Raw genomic sequence first — 18,500 nt, forward strand, 5'->3', positions numbered from 1 at the left:
GCCGTAACTCCACAACCCTGTGTTTGGCGGTAAACTTCTTATAGCCTCAGGCATACACGCATACTGCTCATAGAAAGTGCACGGCAGCCTGCTATCATACAACTGAATCACGAATTCATCCCTACTCAAGACTTTAAGGAAAAAGGGACAAGGGAAACTTCGTACAAATTCACCCTTTTGACATCTATTCATATATTCTATCGGAGAGATTTAAGAGACCTGACCGTATATTTATTGTACGGGTTCGACTTTCTAGCGTGTTCTTTCCCTCTAGTACACATTGTGGGCAGTATACCCTTTAATAAATATCCTCTACATCATCTTTCCAACACAACCACTTCGATTTACAACTCTCTCACAACTCTCTCACCACAATCACAACCTCAACCTCAACTTTCACTTCCGCCTTGACAACCTCTAGGATCTGGAGAACCTTTTGCATCGTATTCTGTGATTTATCACAAAGGTGCTCATTTGATCATCTCCATTTTCATAATCTTACTTACAGTCCCGAACCTACATTCCTTCAAGCTGCTGGCTTAAATCCATCAGTTCCTTACACCAGTTTGAATCCATTTCAAAACATACGATCTTTTCTCTTTACCACTTCCATTGAACTTTACTCGAGATGACGGTCGCTACCAGGACGGTGGTCGTTATGCCTCCTGTCCCCAATCGGGAGGACTTAGATGCGACGTTCGTACTGGATCTTTTCTTTCTACCACCTTCCCCCTCGATCTTACTTGATTCAGCATGCTGATTATAAATTTCTGCGATTTAGATGGAAATACCTCGAGGCTGGAGTATCAAAGGTCATGTTACAATTGGCAGATGGTGTCGATATGAATACTGTGGGTGCCACTTCTCCAACTCTCTTCAGCTCTTATGCGCAATTACTGACTTGTTTTCTATCTGTAGTATATGGGAGTATACACGTACGTATTCCAAACACATACTCTGGCAGCATCATCTAACCTGAAATAGAGCTGTGCACAATTTCTGTACATCACAAAAGGCAGTCAGCAACCATGGCCCAGGAGTAATCGGAGGTGCGCATCGCGGAGGTGGGACCTTTTACCAATCCAAATTTGAACATATATATATACTGATACTATATCTACAGCACACCTTCTCGGTGAAGATCTATACAAAAACCTCATTAAATACCTAACACAATATCTCAAGGAACTCGTTCTCGCCTCTAAGACACATAGCGACGAAGCTCTCCTTAGTTTCTATATTCGGGAATGGGATAGATATACGACAGCAGCAAAATATGTCAACCACTTGTTCCGATACCTTAATCGTCATTGGGTAAAGCGAGAAATGGACGAGGGAAAAAAGAACATTTACGATGTTTATACTCTACACCTTGTTCAATGGAGAGAAACTCTGTTCACAGCTGTCCATTCAAAGGTCATGGATGCTGTTCTTAAGATGGTTGAGAGGCAAAGAAATGGCGAGACTATCGAGCATAATCAGATCAAGGCCATTGTTGATTCTTTCGTATCACTGGGGTTGGATGAATCGGATCCTACCAAATCGACCCTCGATGTTTACCGATTCCACTTTGAGAAGCCATTTTTAGAAGCCACCGAAGCTTTCTACCGAACCGAGTCAAAAGAATTTGTCGCGGAAAATAGCATAGTAGAATACATGAAGAAGGCTGAAATTCGATTGGCAGAAGAGGAAGAGCGAGTTAGAATGTATCTACACCAGGATATCATCATTCCATTGAAGAAAGCCTGCAACACTGCTCTGATTGCAGACCACTCCGCACTTCTTCGAGACGAGTTTCAGGTTCTTCTGGATAATGATCGATACGACGATATGGCACGCATGTACAACTTGCTGGCAAGAATTCCAGATGGTCTTGAACCGCTCCGTACCAGATTCGAGGCTCATGTTCGCAACGCCGGTCTTGCATCAGTAGCAAAAGTCGCTAGTGAGGGTGATAAGCTCGAACCCAAGGTTTATGTGGATGCTCTTCTCGAGATTCACACACAATATTCAGGTCTTGTAAAACAAGCATTCAAGGATGAGCCTGAGTTTACTAGGTCTCTTGATAATGCATGCAAGGAGTTTGTGAACCGCAATAAAATTTGCAAATCTGGGTCCAATAAATCCCCTGAATTGCTCGCCAAATATGCCGATACGTTATTGAAGAAGAGTGCCAGCGGAGCCGAGGAGAGTGATATCGAGAACTCTCTTACTCAAATTATGACAGTCTTCAAGTATATTGAAGACAAGGATGTGTTCCAGAAGTTCTACTCGCGTATGCTTGCTCGTAGATTGGTCCACACCAGTTCTTCATCAGATGATGCTGAGACAAGCATGATCAGCAAGTTGAAGGAAGCATGTGGATTCGAATACACAAACAAGCTTCAACGTATGTTCCAGGACATTCAAATCTCGAAGGATTTAAATAGTGGCTTCAAGGAATTTGAAGGAGGAATCTTTACTGGAGGCGAGGAAAAGCCAATCGATGCTAGTTACTCGATTTTGGGTACGGGTATGTGGCCTTTGAACCCACCGAATACAGATTTCACGCCACCAGTGGAGATTTCCAAGGCCTATGAGCGTTTCCAAAATTTCTACAACCAGAAGCACAGTGGTAGAAAACTCACGTGGCTTTGGCAATTGTGCAAGGGTGAGATCAAGGCCAACTATTGTAAAAACCAAAAGACTCCATATACTTTCCAGGTTTCGACTTATCAAATGGCCATTCTTTTGCTGTTTAACGAGAGTGATAAGAATAGCTATGAAGATATCGCCAAGGCAACTCAATTGCAAGCCGATATCCTTGATCCAACCCTTGGTATTTTCTTGAAATCCAAGGTCCTCACTATGAGTCCAGCAGATGATAAGCCAGGGCCTGGCAAAACCTTTAACTTGAACTATGATTTCAAGAGCAAGAAGATTCGTGTCAATCTTAATATCGCTATTAAGTCGGAGCAAAAGCAAGAGGTTGATGAGACTCACAAGACCATTGAGGAAGACAGAAAGTTGCTCATGCAGGTATGTAGAAACCACTTGTGTAGTATAAATGAACTCTCACTAACTTATCTTCTAGTCTGCCATTGTTCGTATCATGAAGGCACGAAAGAAGATGAAGCACAGCGTTCTTGTCGCCGAAACCATCAGTCAGATTCGCACCCGATTCTCACCAAAGGTTCCAGATATCAAGAAGTGTATTGATATCTTGCTGGAGAAAGAATACCTAGAGCGACTCGACGATGATGAGCTCGGATACCTTGCATGATCCATAAACTTTTATTTAACAGAATCTCTTGCATCAGGGATTCACGATGGATGACCTTTATGAATTGGCGGCTTATTGAAGTTGATTATAAAAGTTACCAGCCCACACTTAAGATTTGGGGAGAGAAACTGGTAGTAATTACCTGCTGGCCACCTTTTGATCATAGTCAATGGATGAAGGGGCAATAGTCAGGCGTATTGATGCATATTTTTTATCGTTTTCATTCGTTGTGTTACTGGTGCCACTCTTGACCAATTCTTTGGGGCATATCTGGGAGGGAGGGAGGAGTTGCGAGAAAGCTATTGGTTGTTCGTTGTGAAAACACAGTTATGTGTTTTACAATCAAGGTTTCTTTTTTTTGTCTTTTTCTTTTTTTTTTTATACCGCGGATACCTAACTCATAACTTCGCACATCACTTCAAGAAGATTTAGTTCTCTAGACGAAGAGATACTTACACGGGATGGGCTGGTGGTGGGATATGGGGGGGGGAGTGGAGATGGGAAAGAAGTTAAGGGGAAATAAAGGGCAGAATGTAACATATCGCAATTGGTCATTGGGTGCATATCATGACCAAAATGAATGAATGGCTTGAGGATTGGATGTGATGTGATGGTGATTGGGCGGGCGGGCTTGGTCATAATTGGGATGGAAAATTAAGTGCGACTAAGTAAGGGAGCATAAATGGGAAGAATTGAGCCGGCATAGAAGTGTGCATGAATGAATGATACAGGTGTTCAAAGTAAAAGAAAAACATCAAAGTCAGCGAGTTACAGCGAGAACCAGTTAATGTTAGTTACGTACCTGCCTATGTTCCTTGGGTATCTGATGATTAGGTTTGTGAGTGGAATGTGAATGTATGTGTTGATGAATGATATAGGTACTTGAGTCTTTTATGGTTTGGTGGGTGGGTGAGAGGGTGAGGGGATGTGCTAAATTGTGGAGTTGTAGTGTTGATTTTTTTATGTGAAGGTTTTTTGGGGAGTATTTACTGGGGGTTGGGTGAGTGGAAAAAGAAGACGAGAAGAGAGGCGAGAAGATAGAGGAGAAGGAGGGAGGAGAAGGAGGGAGGAGAAGGAGGGAGGAGAAGGAGGGAGGAGAAGGAGGGAGGAGAAGGAGGGAGGAGAAGGAGGGAGGAGAAGGAGGGAGAGGATGCGTAGGTAGGGGGAAGGGAAAGGTAGATTGATGGATGTTGGAGGAGAAGGTAGGATTTTTGATTTGTAGGGTTTTGGGTTGGGAAGGGGAGAGCAAGGGGAGTGGAAGGAGGTGAAAGGGGAGGAGAAGTGTTAATCTGGGTAGGCTTATTCATGAATGTGTCTCTGTATGTGGGGAGGAAGAGCTGGATAAGAGATGAGAGAAGGGAGATGTGTGAGCGGTGGGTTAGGGGCGGGTTAGGGTAACGACTGGATCAGATTGGAAGATAAGGTTGAAGAAGGGATTGGAAATGCTTATTTCATGTTTGCGTGGGTTTGTACATTTGAGAATTGATACGTTTCCGCAGGAGAGGAAATGACAAGAAGCTGTAGAGGGAGAAATGATAGCACAGAGAAATGTATTTTCAGATGCGAAGATCAGAGAAATGGATGGGAAAGATTGTCGGGATTCACATTAGAGAAACGTGTAATTCCTAGACGTACATATCCAAGTGTATAGCTTTTCTTGGTGTGAATGATTATATATATGCTGATCTGAGTATTTCTTGTGTTGAAGAGGAAAGAGGAGAGAGAATCTGGGGTTATGGGGATTTGAGTATAAGTAGATGGGTATATTGTGTAGAGTATTGTATGTAGGTTTGATATGATAATTGATGGGTTATTTTTCTGTTGGGGGTATGAGATGAGAGGAGATGAGATGGGTAGGGTTTAAAAGTATGACGATGATATAGCTAGCTCGCTGGTTAGGTAGGTAGGTAGATAGGTATGTATGTTTGTTTTATCTGTCAGATGATTATTTGGAATTTTTGATGAGAGATTTTCTTCTTTTCGTTTCTTTTTCCATCTAAAGTATTATCTATCTGTGTATATATATATATATAGATGGATATTAAAATATTCATCTAGGTAATAAGATTATACACCTAATATATCACTCTCAAAATCAATGACACTAGCTACCTCCCTAGCTAGCTATCGCTATACCGGTATGAACTGAATCTTACTCCTACCAGCTACCCAGCTACCCACCCACCTACTCATACAGCCTCACGATTCCACAAGCAAAGAAATCAAGTACCTACCTAGTACACATCACAATATTCCTTGCACTCTGCGTGGCCATAGCAAAAAATTCCGCCTCGACGTCAAAGCGTTCGTAACCTCAGCACGGTACCGAGATGAAAGTGTAAGGGTATTGTGGACACTAGAGACGGCTGGATACGACAAGCGAGGAGAGTTTCGCGTGGCACTGGGATTTGGGGGGAGGGATGGGTGTTAGATGGTAGAGGTTAGGTTGGACAGGGGAGTGGTGAGTGTGAAGAGGGAAAGGTGGAAGGGTATGGTGGTTGCTATAAATAAATAGAGGAAATGAATGAATCGGGTTTTGGTGCTGTGTGTGATTGTGATTTTGTGATTGTGATTGTGGTTTGGGTGGTGACTACTGGTGAGGTGAGGTGAGGTCAGGTGAAGTTGTTGCGGAGTGGGTGGGATGGGATGGCATGGGATGGCATGAGATTTGATGAGATTTGATGAGATGGGGATGGGCATGTGGATTGGATGCGGATGTTGTGGAAGCGCTGTTTCTTTTGTTGGAAGAAGCTGGGTTGGATTTGAAGGAGTAAACGCCGTGTCATGTCGTGTCGTGTCGTGTCGTATTGTATTCGTGTTGTGGAGGCGGAAGAGGCGTTTGGGAGGCGAGAATTGAGAGTGCGTAGTATTTTATTGTTGTTCCCTTGCATCTATTTGTTTATATGATAGGATGGATAGATGTATTGGGTGCGCAGGTGGGCAGATGAAGCGAATGCGAGGCCGATTCCCGAGAGAATGGATGTATGTGAATCTGATTGTGATTGTGATTGTGATTGTGACTGTGATTATTATAGATTTTGGATAGTGTATTTGATTGAGATGAGTATTGAATTCTTTGGGGGTATTGTACCCTATCTAGATTGGTATGAATGAATGATTGTCTTACGAGGACCTTATTAAACTATGTACTATTATTGTCTGTACTGCGTGGATATACTTGTGAATACATGTGGCGATGAATAACAATCAATCTTTTGATCTGGTGTTCACACGTGGATGAATGGCGATGAACCGATTTGAAATCAGGGGATTCGATCCGATCCGATCTGGATCTGGATCTGAAATCTCCTTGAAGGGTCATACAAGACAAGACAAGAAATGTGAAAGAGAATGTGAATCCTGAGTTTCACGAGACGGACGTTTAGTTTCACATTCATGCTTTCTCCTTGGGTCTAGTGGTAGGGAGGTAAAGACCCTTTTTATTAGGTTATTGTCATTATCCCATGTTTCCATGTTTGAGAGGAAATGAAATTGAATCGACATGAAATCAAATGCATAATACTGATCCCTATTTCCCTCAAACCATCAAGAGGTTAGGGATAGATGATGATGAACACTTTAGGTTGCGAGTAAAGTGGAAATCATCACCAAGTGGATGGGGTGACTTGGGTAAATTGAGGAATTTGGGTAAAATTGGGTCGAGATTTGGTAAGAGAGGAAGATCAATTGAGAAGCTTGGGGCGGTTGGTGGGTGGTGAGGTATTGCGGCCACGAGGTTGATGGGGTTTCGAAGCATGGGAGAAGAGGGAGAAGAGGGAGAAGGAGAAGGGGAATTTATATTCGAGATTGATTTATACCGTTGCAGACTTTTGTGAAGCTGTGGATTTATTATGGATGATTTTGATTGAGGTGAGATGAGATCTAGATGGATACCCTACCTAGGTAGATATGTTTTGGTTGAGGTTTTGGAATGCTGATTTAGATTGATTGATTTGATTTGATTTGATTGATTGATTGATGGGTGGATGGATGGATGGATGGATGGATGGATGGATGGATGGATGGATTGATAGGGAGGGCGATAGTCGAGTAGGTAGGTATCTGCGGGCTATCATTGATCTCTACTTTGTTTGTATCTCATGGATGTGAGAATTGTGAAGAACGAGCGAGTATAGATGCATCTCTTTACATACCTAGGTAGAAGATATAAATATACATTCACATTCACATTCACATTCACATATACACATACATACATATATGACTTACATCCGCACCGGTAGTACAACATATCCTAGTAGTTCTAACACTATACTACCCGTCCATACCTTGTGCTTGTGCCGCATGATATAGATAGATACCTGGGTCGTACACAGACTTGGCTCGAGTGAGATTTGACTTTATTTGATGAGCATGAGGGAGGAAGGGAAAGTTAGCGACTGGACACAAATATCGTGAGATGATGATATTTGGTATAGTTAGACAAAGAATGGATGGATGATCTTTAGTCAGATCTATAGACATTTCTTTGATCCCTTTCTACCAATGTTACCATGGTACTTGTTATGATGTATGCATGCAGCTATTCTCGGGTGTATATTTGGAATTCGACATTGAAGGAAAGGCAGATAGAGGATACCTAGGTAGGAACTCAGATAGTATATCAAAACTGACCAACCGACAAACCCTAATGATAACCTTCTCGTCGACTATTGAAGTCATCGATATCAATATCAATATCAATATCAATATCAGTCAAGTAATTCTCATACTTCACCTGGACTACCTTTCTAGCTACCTCTACTCATACCTCTCTCGTATCTATCTACCTACCTACTTACCCATCCAACCATCCTCCTCTCAAATGAATGAAAATTGGATAAAATTTCCGAATATCTGCAGATCTACTGACAAGGCGGGCTGGCTGGTGACTTTGTATAATTGTTAAACTCGTAATAAACACCTAGATACCCTGCCTACCTAGCTTACATTCAATATACCTAGTACTTTATTTACTTAAGGTTACGTTACTGACTGTCGTTGATATCAAGCTGGAGCTCAAACTTGTAAAACTTGTAACTTGTTCATCTAGAACATTTCATCATCATCATTATCATCATCATCATCATACGAGAGATGTTATACTCAGGTTCATCCATTCATCCATCCATCCATCCATTCATCCATTCATTCATCCCATCATCCCATCATAAGATAGAATACTAGAAAGGCATTGATATCATCTGGCTTTCTATGCCATAGATACTCTATCTCAATCGTTCCCTGTACCATTCTTGTCGGAACCGCAGCAAAAAGAGAGCAAGTATCGTACGCCTTTCGTTGAGCTAAGACCCTCATCCATCCATCAACTCTAAATTATCTCATTGATTCGAGTCCACACCCACCATCGTCAGACAATCAATTAAACCAACCTCTCTCCTCTCTCGCCCCCTTGTCATCTTTTTATATAATTCTCCATTCTCTTTATCTACAAACACTCACCGAGAAACGATCTCGTACCTAGGATATCTTCAAACCTCAATTGGTAAACCGTTCAAAGATTATATAAGATCATACGAAACAAACAAAAATCTTCAAACAATAAGCTTTGTTCGCTATCAAAGACCCGACTTCCAAAAAAAACGAGGAAGAAGAAGAAAAAATCATTATTGAGCTTGCCTCGGGTGATTTCTGTCTCACTAACAACTTCAACCATCCGCTTTTCTGAGTGGGTTGTGGAGACTCGGTACTGTCCTTGACGGCATTTCGATAATATATCCTCTTCACGTCTATTTTCGTCACAACCTCAACTATCATCGATCAATCTTATTCGCATTGTCTAGAGCTGCCTCACGATTTATACTTACGATAATCCCGACTCGAATAATCCTTGTCCGAATATCCCCATTTTCAACAATACAATTGTACGGATTGGATTTGATAGCCTCGTGAAATCGTGTTGGATATTGAGGTTGGACTGGGACTGGACTGGACGGGAACTACGCATAACGTCACACCTCAATTAATAAGTGACGACACAACTCTTGCAAGCAATCAGCGAACAATATATAAATCATAAGAACAACCATCATCGCGACTCTATTCATCGAAATATTCAAAAGGAAAGGCGGGGGCTGCTGAAGCAGCCAGCCAGGTGAAGCAGGATGGGTGCTTGTATGAGCTCGAATGTGGAGGACACGGAACAGAGAAAGAGGAGTCAGATGATTGATAAGAAGCTGGAAGAGGACTCGAAAAGACTGCGAAGAGAATGCAAAATTCTTCTACTAGGTGAATATTTAAATTCATTTCAAGATCTCAAGGACAAAGGCAAAACTTGTTCAATGCTAACATTCATCGCAACAGGTTCGGGCGAGAGTGGTAAATCAACCATAGTTAAGCAGATGAAAATCATACACCAGAATGGCTACACCATTGATGAGTTGGCGTTGTACCGATTAACGATCTACAAGAACTTGATTGACTGTGCAAAGGCATTGGTTGGTGCAATGCGACAGATGGAGATTGAGCCAGAGAACCCAGCAAACAAGGAATACGGCTCATTTTTGTTGGAGTATATTGTCGACCCTGATCCTCACACACCACTTAATCCTCGAGTCGGCACGGCTGTGGCATCATTCTGGAAGGATGGGCACATTGATCTTTTATTGGCTAGGCAGAGTGAATTCTATTTGATGGATTCAGCACCATAGTGCGTACCACATATTCTCCATGTATCGACGATAATACTAACCTAATATAGTTTCTTCGAAGAGGCTGGAAGGATTGCAGCACATGATTATATTCCTACCGAGGCCGATGTTCTGAGGGCTAGAACAAAAACAACCGGTATTTACGAGACAAGATTCACCATGGGCTCTTTGAGTATTCAGTCAGTATAACACGCCTGCTTTGAACACTCGATGCTGACTTTACGATAGTATGTTTGATGTTGGTGGCCAAAGAAGTGAGAGAAAGAAGTGGATTCATTGTTTCGAGAATGTAACTTCAATCATATTTTGCGTTGCCTTGAGTGAATATGATCAGGTTCTGTTGGAGGAGAGTAATCAAGTAAGAATTCTCCTCTAGTATCTTATAACAATCCTAACATTACACCAGAATCGTATGATGGAGAGTCTCGTCTTATTCGACTCGGTTGTCAACTCAAGATGGTTCATGCGTACCAGTATCATTCTCTTTCTTAACAAGGTTGATCTGTTCAAACAAAAGCTTGGTCGATCACCTCTCGAAACCTACTTCCCGGATTATTCTGGCGGAAACGACTTGAATAGAGCAGCAAAGTACCTACTTTGGAGGTTCAATCAGGTTAATAGAGCTCATCTGAATCTATATCCACAGTAAGTCTTCTTTGATTGACCCTTAAGACTACACCTCTAACATTCAATAGTCTCACTCAAGCTACCGATACTTCGAATATTCGACTAGTATTCGCTGCTGTTAAAGAGACCATATTACAAAATGCTCTCAAAGACTCGGGCATACTCTAATCAGATGAAAGTATAGCTCATGATGAATAATGTCTTAATTTATATAATCCATTTGATAGTGACTGGAAACTGGCGTTTGGTTTAGGAGTTTTAGGGAAGGATGCGTGACAAAGATTACAAGGTGTATGCTGCATGATCTGGGCTCGGATGACTGGAAAGGGGGTGGCATTGCACGAACAATGACTTCTATGTCGTTTGAATTAGGTTGGCGGGGTGAGGGTACTACATCCATGACTTTTACATATGTGCGGGATTACATATTGCAATTGTGAGGAGTTTAAGGGCCCAATGGTCTATGGGAAATCGATTGATTGGTATTTGGGAAAAATCCGGACGAAATGGGTAGGTGGTCTGGGTTCAGCGTCTTAGCATTTGCAGGTTTACAATAAGGATACTGTCATATTGGGGGAAGGGGCAGGGGGGTGAAAGATGGATTTGAAATTACAATGACAGTGTAGAAAGTTGATAGCCAGCGATCATATCCGTTCAGTGTCAATTATTTTGATACATTGATGAACAAATAATTATTGAAAAGATTCTTTGATATTTATTCTAATATAATGTGATGAGGTGTTGATGGGAGAATTTGCGTGCGTGATGATTAAGCATAACACATATATGAATGCGAAGTAATCTCACAATATTACGACATATTTGTGATATATATATATATATATATTAGACTCGGTAGTTCTGATTGATGTTGATATGATTTTACTGACAGATCACTTTTTACTCGACGCATATGACTGTACACGGGGTCCGCAGGGCTTGGGGATTGGGTTTGAGGCTGGGGCGAGGGTCAAATTTGGAATTGTTGAGATGGAGAGATGGAGGATTAGAGGTAAGGGCTTGAGATTTGGGGATCCGAGATTCGGAAGATGTGTAGTATGTATGTATCTTGGATGTTTGTACCTAGCATGTATCATGTATCATGTGAAGGAGATAGAGTTTATGGCGTTTGTGAATACCCCGCTATGGAGAGAGGAGGGAGGAGAGAGATATTTATTATAGCTTGAGCACAGTACCTCGAGAAGGTGCCTGGTAGATACTAGGTAGGTATTTCTTGGGAGAGGGTGGAGGTTGGATGGCGAGATAGGTAGATGGATGTATGTACTGCCTGATCTGGATTACATCCTGTGCAGATGAGAAATAACAGTTGGGATATCGTCATAAACATGCCATTTCATATACGTACGATGAACAGTTGTGCTCTGGGAGAAAACCGGGAAATGCAGGTGGTGATATGGTTTTCACCCCACACTCACACATCCTTTGCACATACTCGAGGACATGCATACTATTTTTTCTAAAGTACGACGTATAAGGTATTGGGTTTGCTTTGCATGTGTGTAGCTCGTTGTAGTGGGGCTCTGGATGTTTAATTGGTAGAGGTCGTTTTTGTGGATATGGTTAGCTTTGGAGGGAGAGGCCCTTGTTGTTACTCAGGCTCGTGGTAGGTAGCTTCGGATCGTATGTTTTTCTTTCGATGGATGGAAATGTCCGGGGAGATATCCAGAAGAAGCTATGGTGGGGAGGATTTCCAGGAAGGAGCTACTTGTGAAATGGGGATATTTATATCAATGAGCTTCTTTCCGAACATACGAGAACTACCTACCTATATATCTATCGTTTCTTCTGCTTGCCTGTTTGTCTGTCTGTTTGTTATCATATCACATAACTTATATAACTTACACCACAAATCTTCCCTCTTCATCAGAGAAGATTGGTTTGGGATAATATCTTTTGCTTTACTTGCATACATACTAGGTACACACATACATTAATTCGAATCACCTGTCACTCCAAGCACACTCGCATCCCCCGCAATTAGAATTACCTGAGCTGGACCCGATCTGTGGTTAACCCCGCATCGATATCAACGAACGAGCATTCACCACATACATTGACATACTTACATACATACATGCCCGATCGCCTGAACAGAGAGTTTTTATCCAGCTTCTCCCTCAAGTTCTTATAACCTTTTCTTTCTCATCTCTTGCTCGTCAATAACTCGGCACATCTACGTATTGAAAAGCGTCACGAAGACTGTACAGGTTGAGATTCAAGATGGCAACTTCAACTAGAGAAAGACGTCCCTCTACAGGTGCTCCCATTAGTGAGCTCCAAGGTCCTGTTGGGCCTGCTGGCGTGACACGACCTAAACATAAGCGTACCTTTACCGGTTTTGGTGCCGGGGAGATCAAAAGTGTAGAGGGTATGATACATTTCTTTGATTCTGCTGATATCTCTCTCATTTTAATATCGTTTTGAAATTTATGCTAATTATTTGCTCTCTCTGTATAGCATCGATTCCTGAACCTCAACGAGAAGCATGGAAGAAGTATACTGCTAAAGGATTTGAGACCAAGGAGGACTTTGAGAAGGAAGTCGTTCGTCATGTTGAAACTACTTTGGCTCGTAGTATGTTCAACTGTGATGAAACTGCTGCATATGCCGCGGCCAGTTTGGCTTTCAGAGATAAATTGATTACGGCGTGGAATCGTACTCAACAGAGACAAACTTTTGCTGATGGCAAACGTGTGTACTACTTGAGTTTGGAGTTTTTGATGGGCAGAGCGCTCGATAATGCTATGTTGAATGTTGGGTTGAAGAATGTTGCTAAAGGTATGTTTGATTTCGTGTGGGGATGTTCATTAAACCTAATTTCTGACTTTTTGTATAGAGGGTCTTTCGGATCTTGGTTTCAGAATCGAAGATATCATCAACCAAGAGCATGATGCTGCCCTTGGTAATGGTGGTCTTGGTCGATTGGCAGCTTGTTTCTTGGATTCTCTTGCTTCTTTGAGCTATCCAGCATGGGGTTATGGTTTGAGATATAGATATGGCATCTTCAAGCAAGAAATTGTAGATGGATATCAAGTCGAAGTCCCAGATTACTGGCTTGACTTCAATCCTTGGGAGTTCCCAAGACATGATATTGTTGTTGATGTAAGTTTGCCTTTGCCCAGAAGTCATTTCGTGTAGAGCTAATGATTTTCAGATCCAATTTTATGGCCATGTCAGAAAGTATCAAGATGAACAGGGAGTATCGAAGACTGTATGGGAGGGTGGAGAAATTGTCAAGGCCGTAGCCTATGATGTTCCGATCCCAGGTTATGATACACCCGCTACCAACAACTTACGTCTTTGGTCTAGCAAGGCTGCTAGCGGTGAATTCGACTTCCAGAAGTTCAACAGTGGTGACTATGAAAGTTCAGTGGCCGATCAACAACGTGCCGAGACTATCAGTGCTGTTTTATATCCTAACGATAATCTCGAGCGTGGAAAGGAGCTTCGTTTGAAGCAACAGTACTTTTGGGTGGCTGCGTCGTTATATGATATTGTTCGTCGATTCAAGAAGTCTAAGCGTGCTTGGAAGGAATTCCCAGAGCAAGTTGCCATTCAGTTGAATGACACTCATCCAACTCTTGCTGTTGTTGAACTTCAACGTGTTCTTGTCGATCTTGAAGGCCTTGAGTGGGATGAGGCATGGGGAATTGTCACCAAGACTTTTGGTTACACAAATCACACTGTTCTTCCCGAAGCTCTCGAAAAGTGGTCCGTTCCTCTTTTCCAGAACTTGCTCCCCAGACATCTTCAAATCATTTACGAAATCAACCTATTTTTCTTACAAACCGTGGAACGTAAGTTTCCTGGTGAGAGAGATCTCCTCGGCCGGGTCTCGATTATTGAAGAATCTCAACCAAAGATGGTTCGCATGGCTTTCTTGGCTATCGTTGGTTCTCACAAGGTTAACGGTGTGGCTGAACTTCACTCTGATTTGATTAAGACCACTATTTTCAAGGATTTTGTCAAGATCTTTGGCCCTGATAAGTTCACTAATGTCACCAATGGTATCACACCTAGAAGATGGCTTCACCAAGCCAACCCTAGATTGTCTGAGTTGATTGCCAGCAAGCTTGGTGGTTATGAGTTCCTCAAGGATCTCACTCTTTTGAGCAAGCTCGAAGCATTTGCCGATGATAAGACTTTCAAGAAAGAGTGGCAGGAAATCAAGTATGCGAACAAAGTTCGCTTAGCAAAACACATCAAGACGACTACTGATGTCACTGTCAACCCAGCTGCCCTGTTTGATATTCAAGTCAAGCGTATACATGAGTATAAGCGTCAACAGATGAACATCTTCGGAGTCATTCACAGATACTTGACTATCAAAGCTATGAGTCCAGAAGAGCGCAAAAAGTTGGCACCTCGTGTTTCGATCTTTGGTGGAAAAGCTGCTCCAGGTTACTGGATGGCAAAGACTATCATTCATCTTATCAATAACGTTGGCTCTGTTGTTAATAATGATAAAGATGTCGGGGATCTCCTGAAGGTTATTTTCTTGGAAGATTACAACGTATCGAAGGCCGAGATGATTTGTCCGGCAAGTGATATCAGTGAACACATCTCGACAGCAGGCACAGAAGCTAGTGGAACCTCAAACATGAAGTTCGTATTGAACGGTGGATTGATTATTGGTACCTGCGATGGTGCTAATGTAAGTTTATCCCTCACTGTATCTACTGCGCACCTCACTAATCAAACTTCAGATCGAAATTACTCGGGAGATTGGAGAGAACAACATTTTCCTCTTTGGTAACTTAGCTGAAGATGTTGATGACCTTCGTCATGCTCACACTTACGGCTCTACTCAACTTGACCCTGATCTCCAGAAAGTCTTTGAGGCTATTCAAAAGGGTACTTTCGGGGATGCTAATGCATTCGGTGCTCTCGTTGGTGCTATCAAAGATCATGGTGATTACTATCTCGTTTCCGATGATTTCAACAGTTACAACCAAACTCAAGCTTTGGTGGATGAAGCATATAAGAACCAAGATGAGTGGACTACAAAGACTATTACTAGTGTGGCTAGAATGGGTTTCTTCAGTAGTGATAGATGTATTAATGAGTATGCTGAGTCGATTTGGAATATTGAACCATTGGCTGCGGGGAAGGGGGAAGAGGCGTAAGTAGAAATGATATAAGGGCGTTAAGGATGATGGATGATGGAGAACATGCCTGAATGACTGTTCAGATGGATATGCTTTGGGGGAAAAAAGATGGTTATGATGATAATGTGATGATGGGGGAGAAAAATAAGTATACGAAATAATGTGCTACGATACGATACATTGAGTCGTGACTAGTTTCGATTGATGAACGACATTCCTAACTACCTATTACCTACTGCCTATTCAACTGAAAGCATGTGTCTCCATTTCTTGAGTGAGTAAACAGAAAAAAGTGATGGTTCTCCTCACAACTATTGTACACCTGTGACTTGTCTCTGTGTCCAGCAACTAGCTTCACGACCTCGTGAATGAAAGTACTGCGAGATTAGATGTGTAGAAGAGCTTCACTGGGTGTCAGACGCTGATATTTAGAGGGCTTGTTACTGAAGCCGAGTCAGTCTGTTTGAGTCAAGAATTTACAAGAAATGGTTACATTAGATCTCATTGTAGCGTAATTGTGGTTACAACGCAACACCAATCGAGAAGTCTCGTGACGCTTACCCCTCATTTCATTCCTATCCCCCGCACCTTCCCGTCTCTACTAGGTAGGTATGCAGGATAACGTAGTAGGTGTACAAAGCTTGTCGCTCTTGTCGATCGGTTGATTGGCTGAGGATATGAGTGATTATTTACCTAGGTAGGTAGGTAGGTTTATCTGCTCCATTTGTTTGTACTTACTTTTTACTTTTCACTATTTGTTCTGATTGAGGGGTTGTTTTGTTGTTTGTTTGTCAAGAGAGTATATCTGTTACTGATCAACATTTTGTTTTCCTACTCTTCCTAAATTTATCAAAAGAAGGAGAAGAAACACAATGTCCTCACCCCCCATCCTCGGTACCCGACTCCAAAACAAAGTCGCGATCGTCACGGGCGGCGGCTCAGGCTTCGGCGCCGGCATCGCGTGTCGCTTCGCGGAAGAAGGATGTAAAGTGGTGATTGCGGATATTGATGCGGTGGGCGGCGAGCGCGTGGCGAGTGCGTGGCCGCAGAGTATGGTGTTTGTGAAGATGGATGTGACGAGGAGGAGGAGTGGGAGGGGTTGTGTAGAGGGGCGGTGGAGAGATGGGGGAGGGTGGATGTTTGTGTTAATAATGCGGGGGGAGTTATAGGAATAAGGTATGTGGATGGGGAGGGGGAGCTCTTCTTTATAGGATGCTTTTGAGAGGGGTGGAGGGGCAGGAGATGGAGGGGTAAAGGGTTGAGTATGTGGAATTTGAGAAACTGACTTTGTGTTTTGTGGAATCTAGCCAACGTTGGATGTCACCGAGGATGAATTCGATAGGGTTTTCAACCTGAATGTTAAATCTATCTTCTTCGCGACGAAACATTTTATCCCAAGTGTTATTAATCACGGGGAGGGTGGATCGATGATCAATATTGCGTCGATTGGGGCGACGAGACCTCGTCCGGGTCTGGTTTGGTATAATGCTAGTAAAGGTGCTGTTGTTAATGTGAGTATTTCTTTTATTCCATGATCGTAGTTGTTTCTGCTAATATGGAGTTTTGCATAGGCTACGAAAGGACTCGCGGCAGAATATGGATCTAAAAATATTCGAGTCAATTCGATTTGTCCTCTTCTTGCTGGTACAGGGCTGTATGAATCCCATTGTTTCTTATCTCGGTTCATTTCATCTTGACTTGAGGATTTATAGAAGAGAAGACTAATGTGAAGTAGTTTCTCCACATTCACGGGTGTAGAGGATACGCCGGAGAATCGTGACAAGTTCCTCTTTAATGTGCCGTTGGGACGGCTGTGTACACCGGAAGATGTGGCGAATTATTGTTTGTTTCTGGCGAGTGATGAGGCGAGGTTTATTACCGGGACTTGCTTGGAGGTTGATGGGGGGAGAGGGATTTCTTGAGGGGAGAGTGGTGGTGAGGGAGATAGGAGGAGGGCATGTTTTGGGGAAGGGGAAGGGTTGATGGAATCGGATGGGAAATGGGAATGGGAATGGGATCAGATGTTGTAGCTGATATTGATATCAGTCCTATGCTCTCAATGAAAATTACGAAGAAATCAATATCCGACCTTGAACGATGATTCTGGTTTCTGGTTTCTGGTTTCTCGTGAAACTAGTACTTGATCATACGCATCGTCGATAAAAGTAATACTGGAATTTTCTCTAGAAAAATATACTACCTCCATAATCCCTCATAAATTGTAACTGATTCAGATATCATATCCCCATGATCACATCAATGCCACCTTGTCATTTCTAGATTTGAGTACCTAGGTACTCTCAGATTATTGATCATATTTCACTCTTTCTCTTTTCAGCTGAAAGTAAGTAAGCAAGTAGGTAAGTAGTCGTAGTCTTGTTTTGTTTTGTTGAACCCCTCATTTATGTATGTAAATGCATATACGTACATATGTAAGAAAGTATGTATGTAGGTAAGTATGTAAATCGTATGTACATAATATGTAAAGACCATGACACACCTGTCTGCCAACAAACGCCCGCAGCGCAAATCCTTTCCGAAAAGGATGGCTGCTGCGACGTTGATGTGTCAGGTCGGTTCGGGCTGAGTTGGGTTGGGTTGGGGTTCAGCTGGCTTGGTGTCTAGCTGGCTTGGTGTCTGTCTATCTGTATGTTTGACAAAGAAGTAAGTTAGGTTGATGGAATAAGGTGGAGGGGAAATGGGAAATGTGAGATAAGCGAGGAGGGGTAGGGTGTGCTGTGGAATGAATGGATGGATGAATGAATGAATGAATGAATGGACCCCGCATTTCTTCACTCTTCTTTTGTTTCT

General features: G+C 42.4%; 4 protein-coding genes across 4 annotated transcripts; all 4 read left to right on the plus strand.

Moving 5' to 3' along the window:
* Nucleotides 1-628: 628 nt before the first annotated feature.
* Nucleotides 629-3,262, plus strand: Bfra_009573 (putative cullin family protein; the record flags this gene model as incomplete). The annotated part of the gene is made up of 6 exons (XM_037339914.1): nucleotides 629-696; nucleotides 782-851; nucleotides 919-935; nucleotides 985-1,064; nucleotides 1,124-3,018; nucleotides 3,074-3,262. The coding sequence occupies 6 exons, from the start codon at nucleotides 629-631 to the stop codon at nucleotides 3,260-3,262; spliced, it is 2,319 nt and encodes a 772-aa protein (XP_037189964.1).
* A 6,125-nt stretch (nucleotides 3,263-9,387) lies between these two features.
* Bfra_009574 (putative g protein complex alpha subunit protein) lies at nucleotides 9,388-10,728 on the plus strand (the record flags this gene model as incomplete). Its single annotated transcript, XM_037339915.1, has 6 exons — nucleotides 9,388-9,511; nucleotides 9,587-9,932; nucleotides 9,984-10,112; nucleotides 10,162-10,291; nucleotides 10,340-10,578; nucleotides 10,629-10,728. The coding sequence occupies 6 exons, from the start codon at nucleotides 9,388-9,390 to the stop codon at nucleotides 10,726-10,728; spliced, it is 1,068 nt and encodes a 355-aa protein (XP_037189965.1).
* A 2,073-nt stretch (nucleotides 10,729-12,801) lies between these two features.
* Nucleotides 12,802-15,707, plus strand: Bfra_009575 (putative glycogen phosphorylase protein; the record flags this gene model as incomplete). The annotated part of the gene is made up of 5 exons (XM_037339916.1): nucleotides 12,802-12,949; nucleotides 13,039-13,359; nucleotides 13,418-13,683; nucleotides 13,736-15,235; nucleotides 15,288-15,707. 5 exons carry the CDS (start codon nucleotides 12,802-12,804, stop codon nucleotides 15,705-15,707), a joined length of 2,655 nt encoding a protein of 884 aa, XP_037189966.1.
* Nucleotides 15,708-16,561: 854 nt separating this feature from the next.
* Bfra_009576ca (putative short-chain dehydrogenase reductase family protein) lies at nucleotides 16,562-17,611 on the plus strand (the record flags this gene model as incomplete). Its single annotated transcript, XM_037339917.1, has 4 exons — nucleotides 16,562-16,762; nucleotides 16,997-17,200; nucleotides 17,261-17,343; nucleotides 17,425-17,611. 4 exons carry the CDS (start codon nucleotides 16,562-16,564, stop codon nucleotides 17,609-17,611), a joined length of 675 nt encoding a protein of 224 aa, XP_037189967.1.
* Nucleotides 17,612-18,500: the final 889 nt, after the last annotated feature.

This window comes from Botrytis fragariae (genome assembly GCF_013461495.1).
Source record: "Botrytis fragariae strain BVB16 chromosome Unknown tig00000161, whole genome shotgun sequence".
Taxonomy (NCBI): Eukaryota; Fungi; Ascomycota; class Leotiomycetes; order Helotiales; family Sclerotiniaceae; genus Botrytis; species Botrytis fragariae.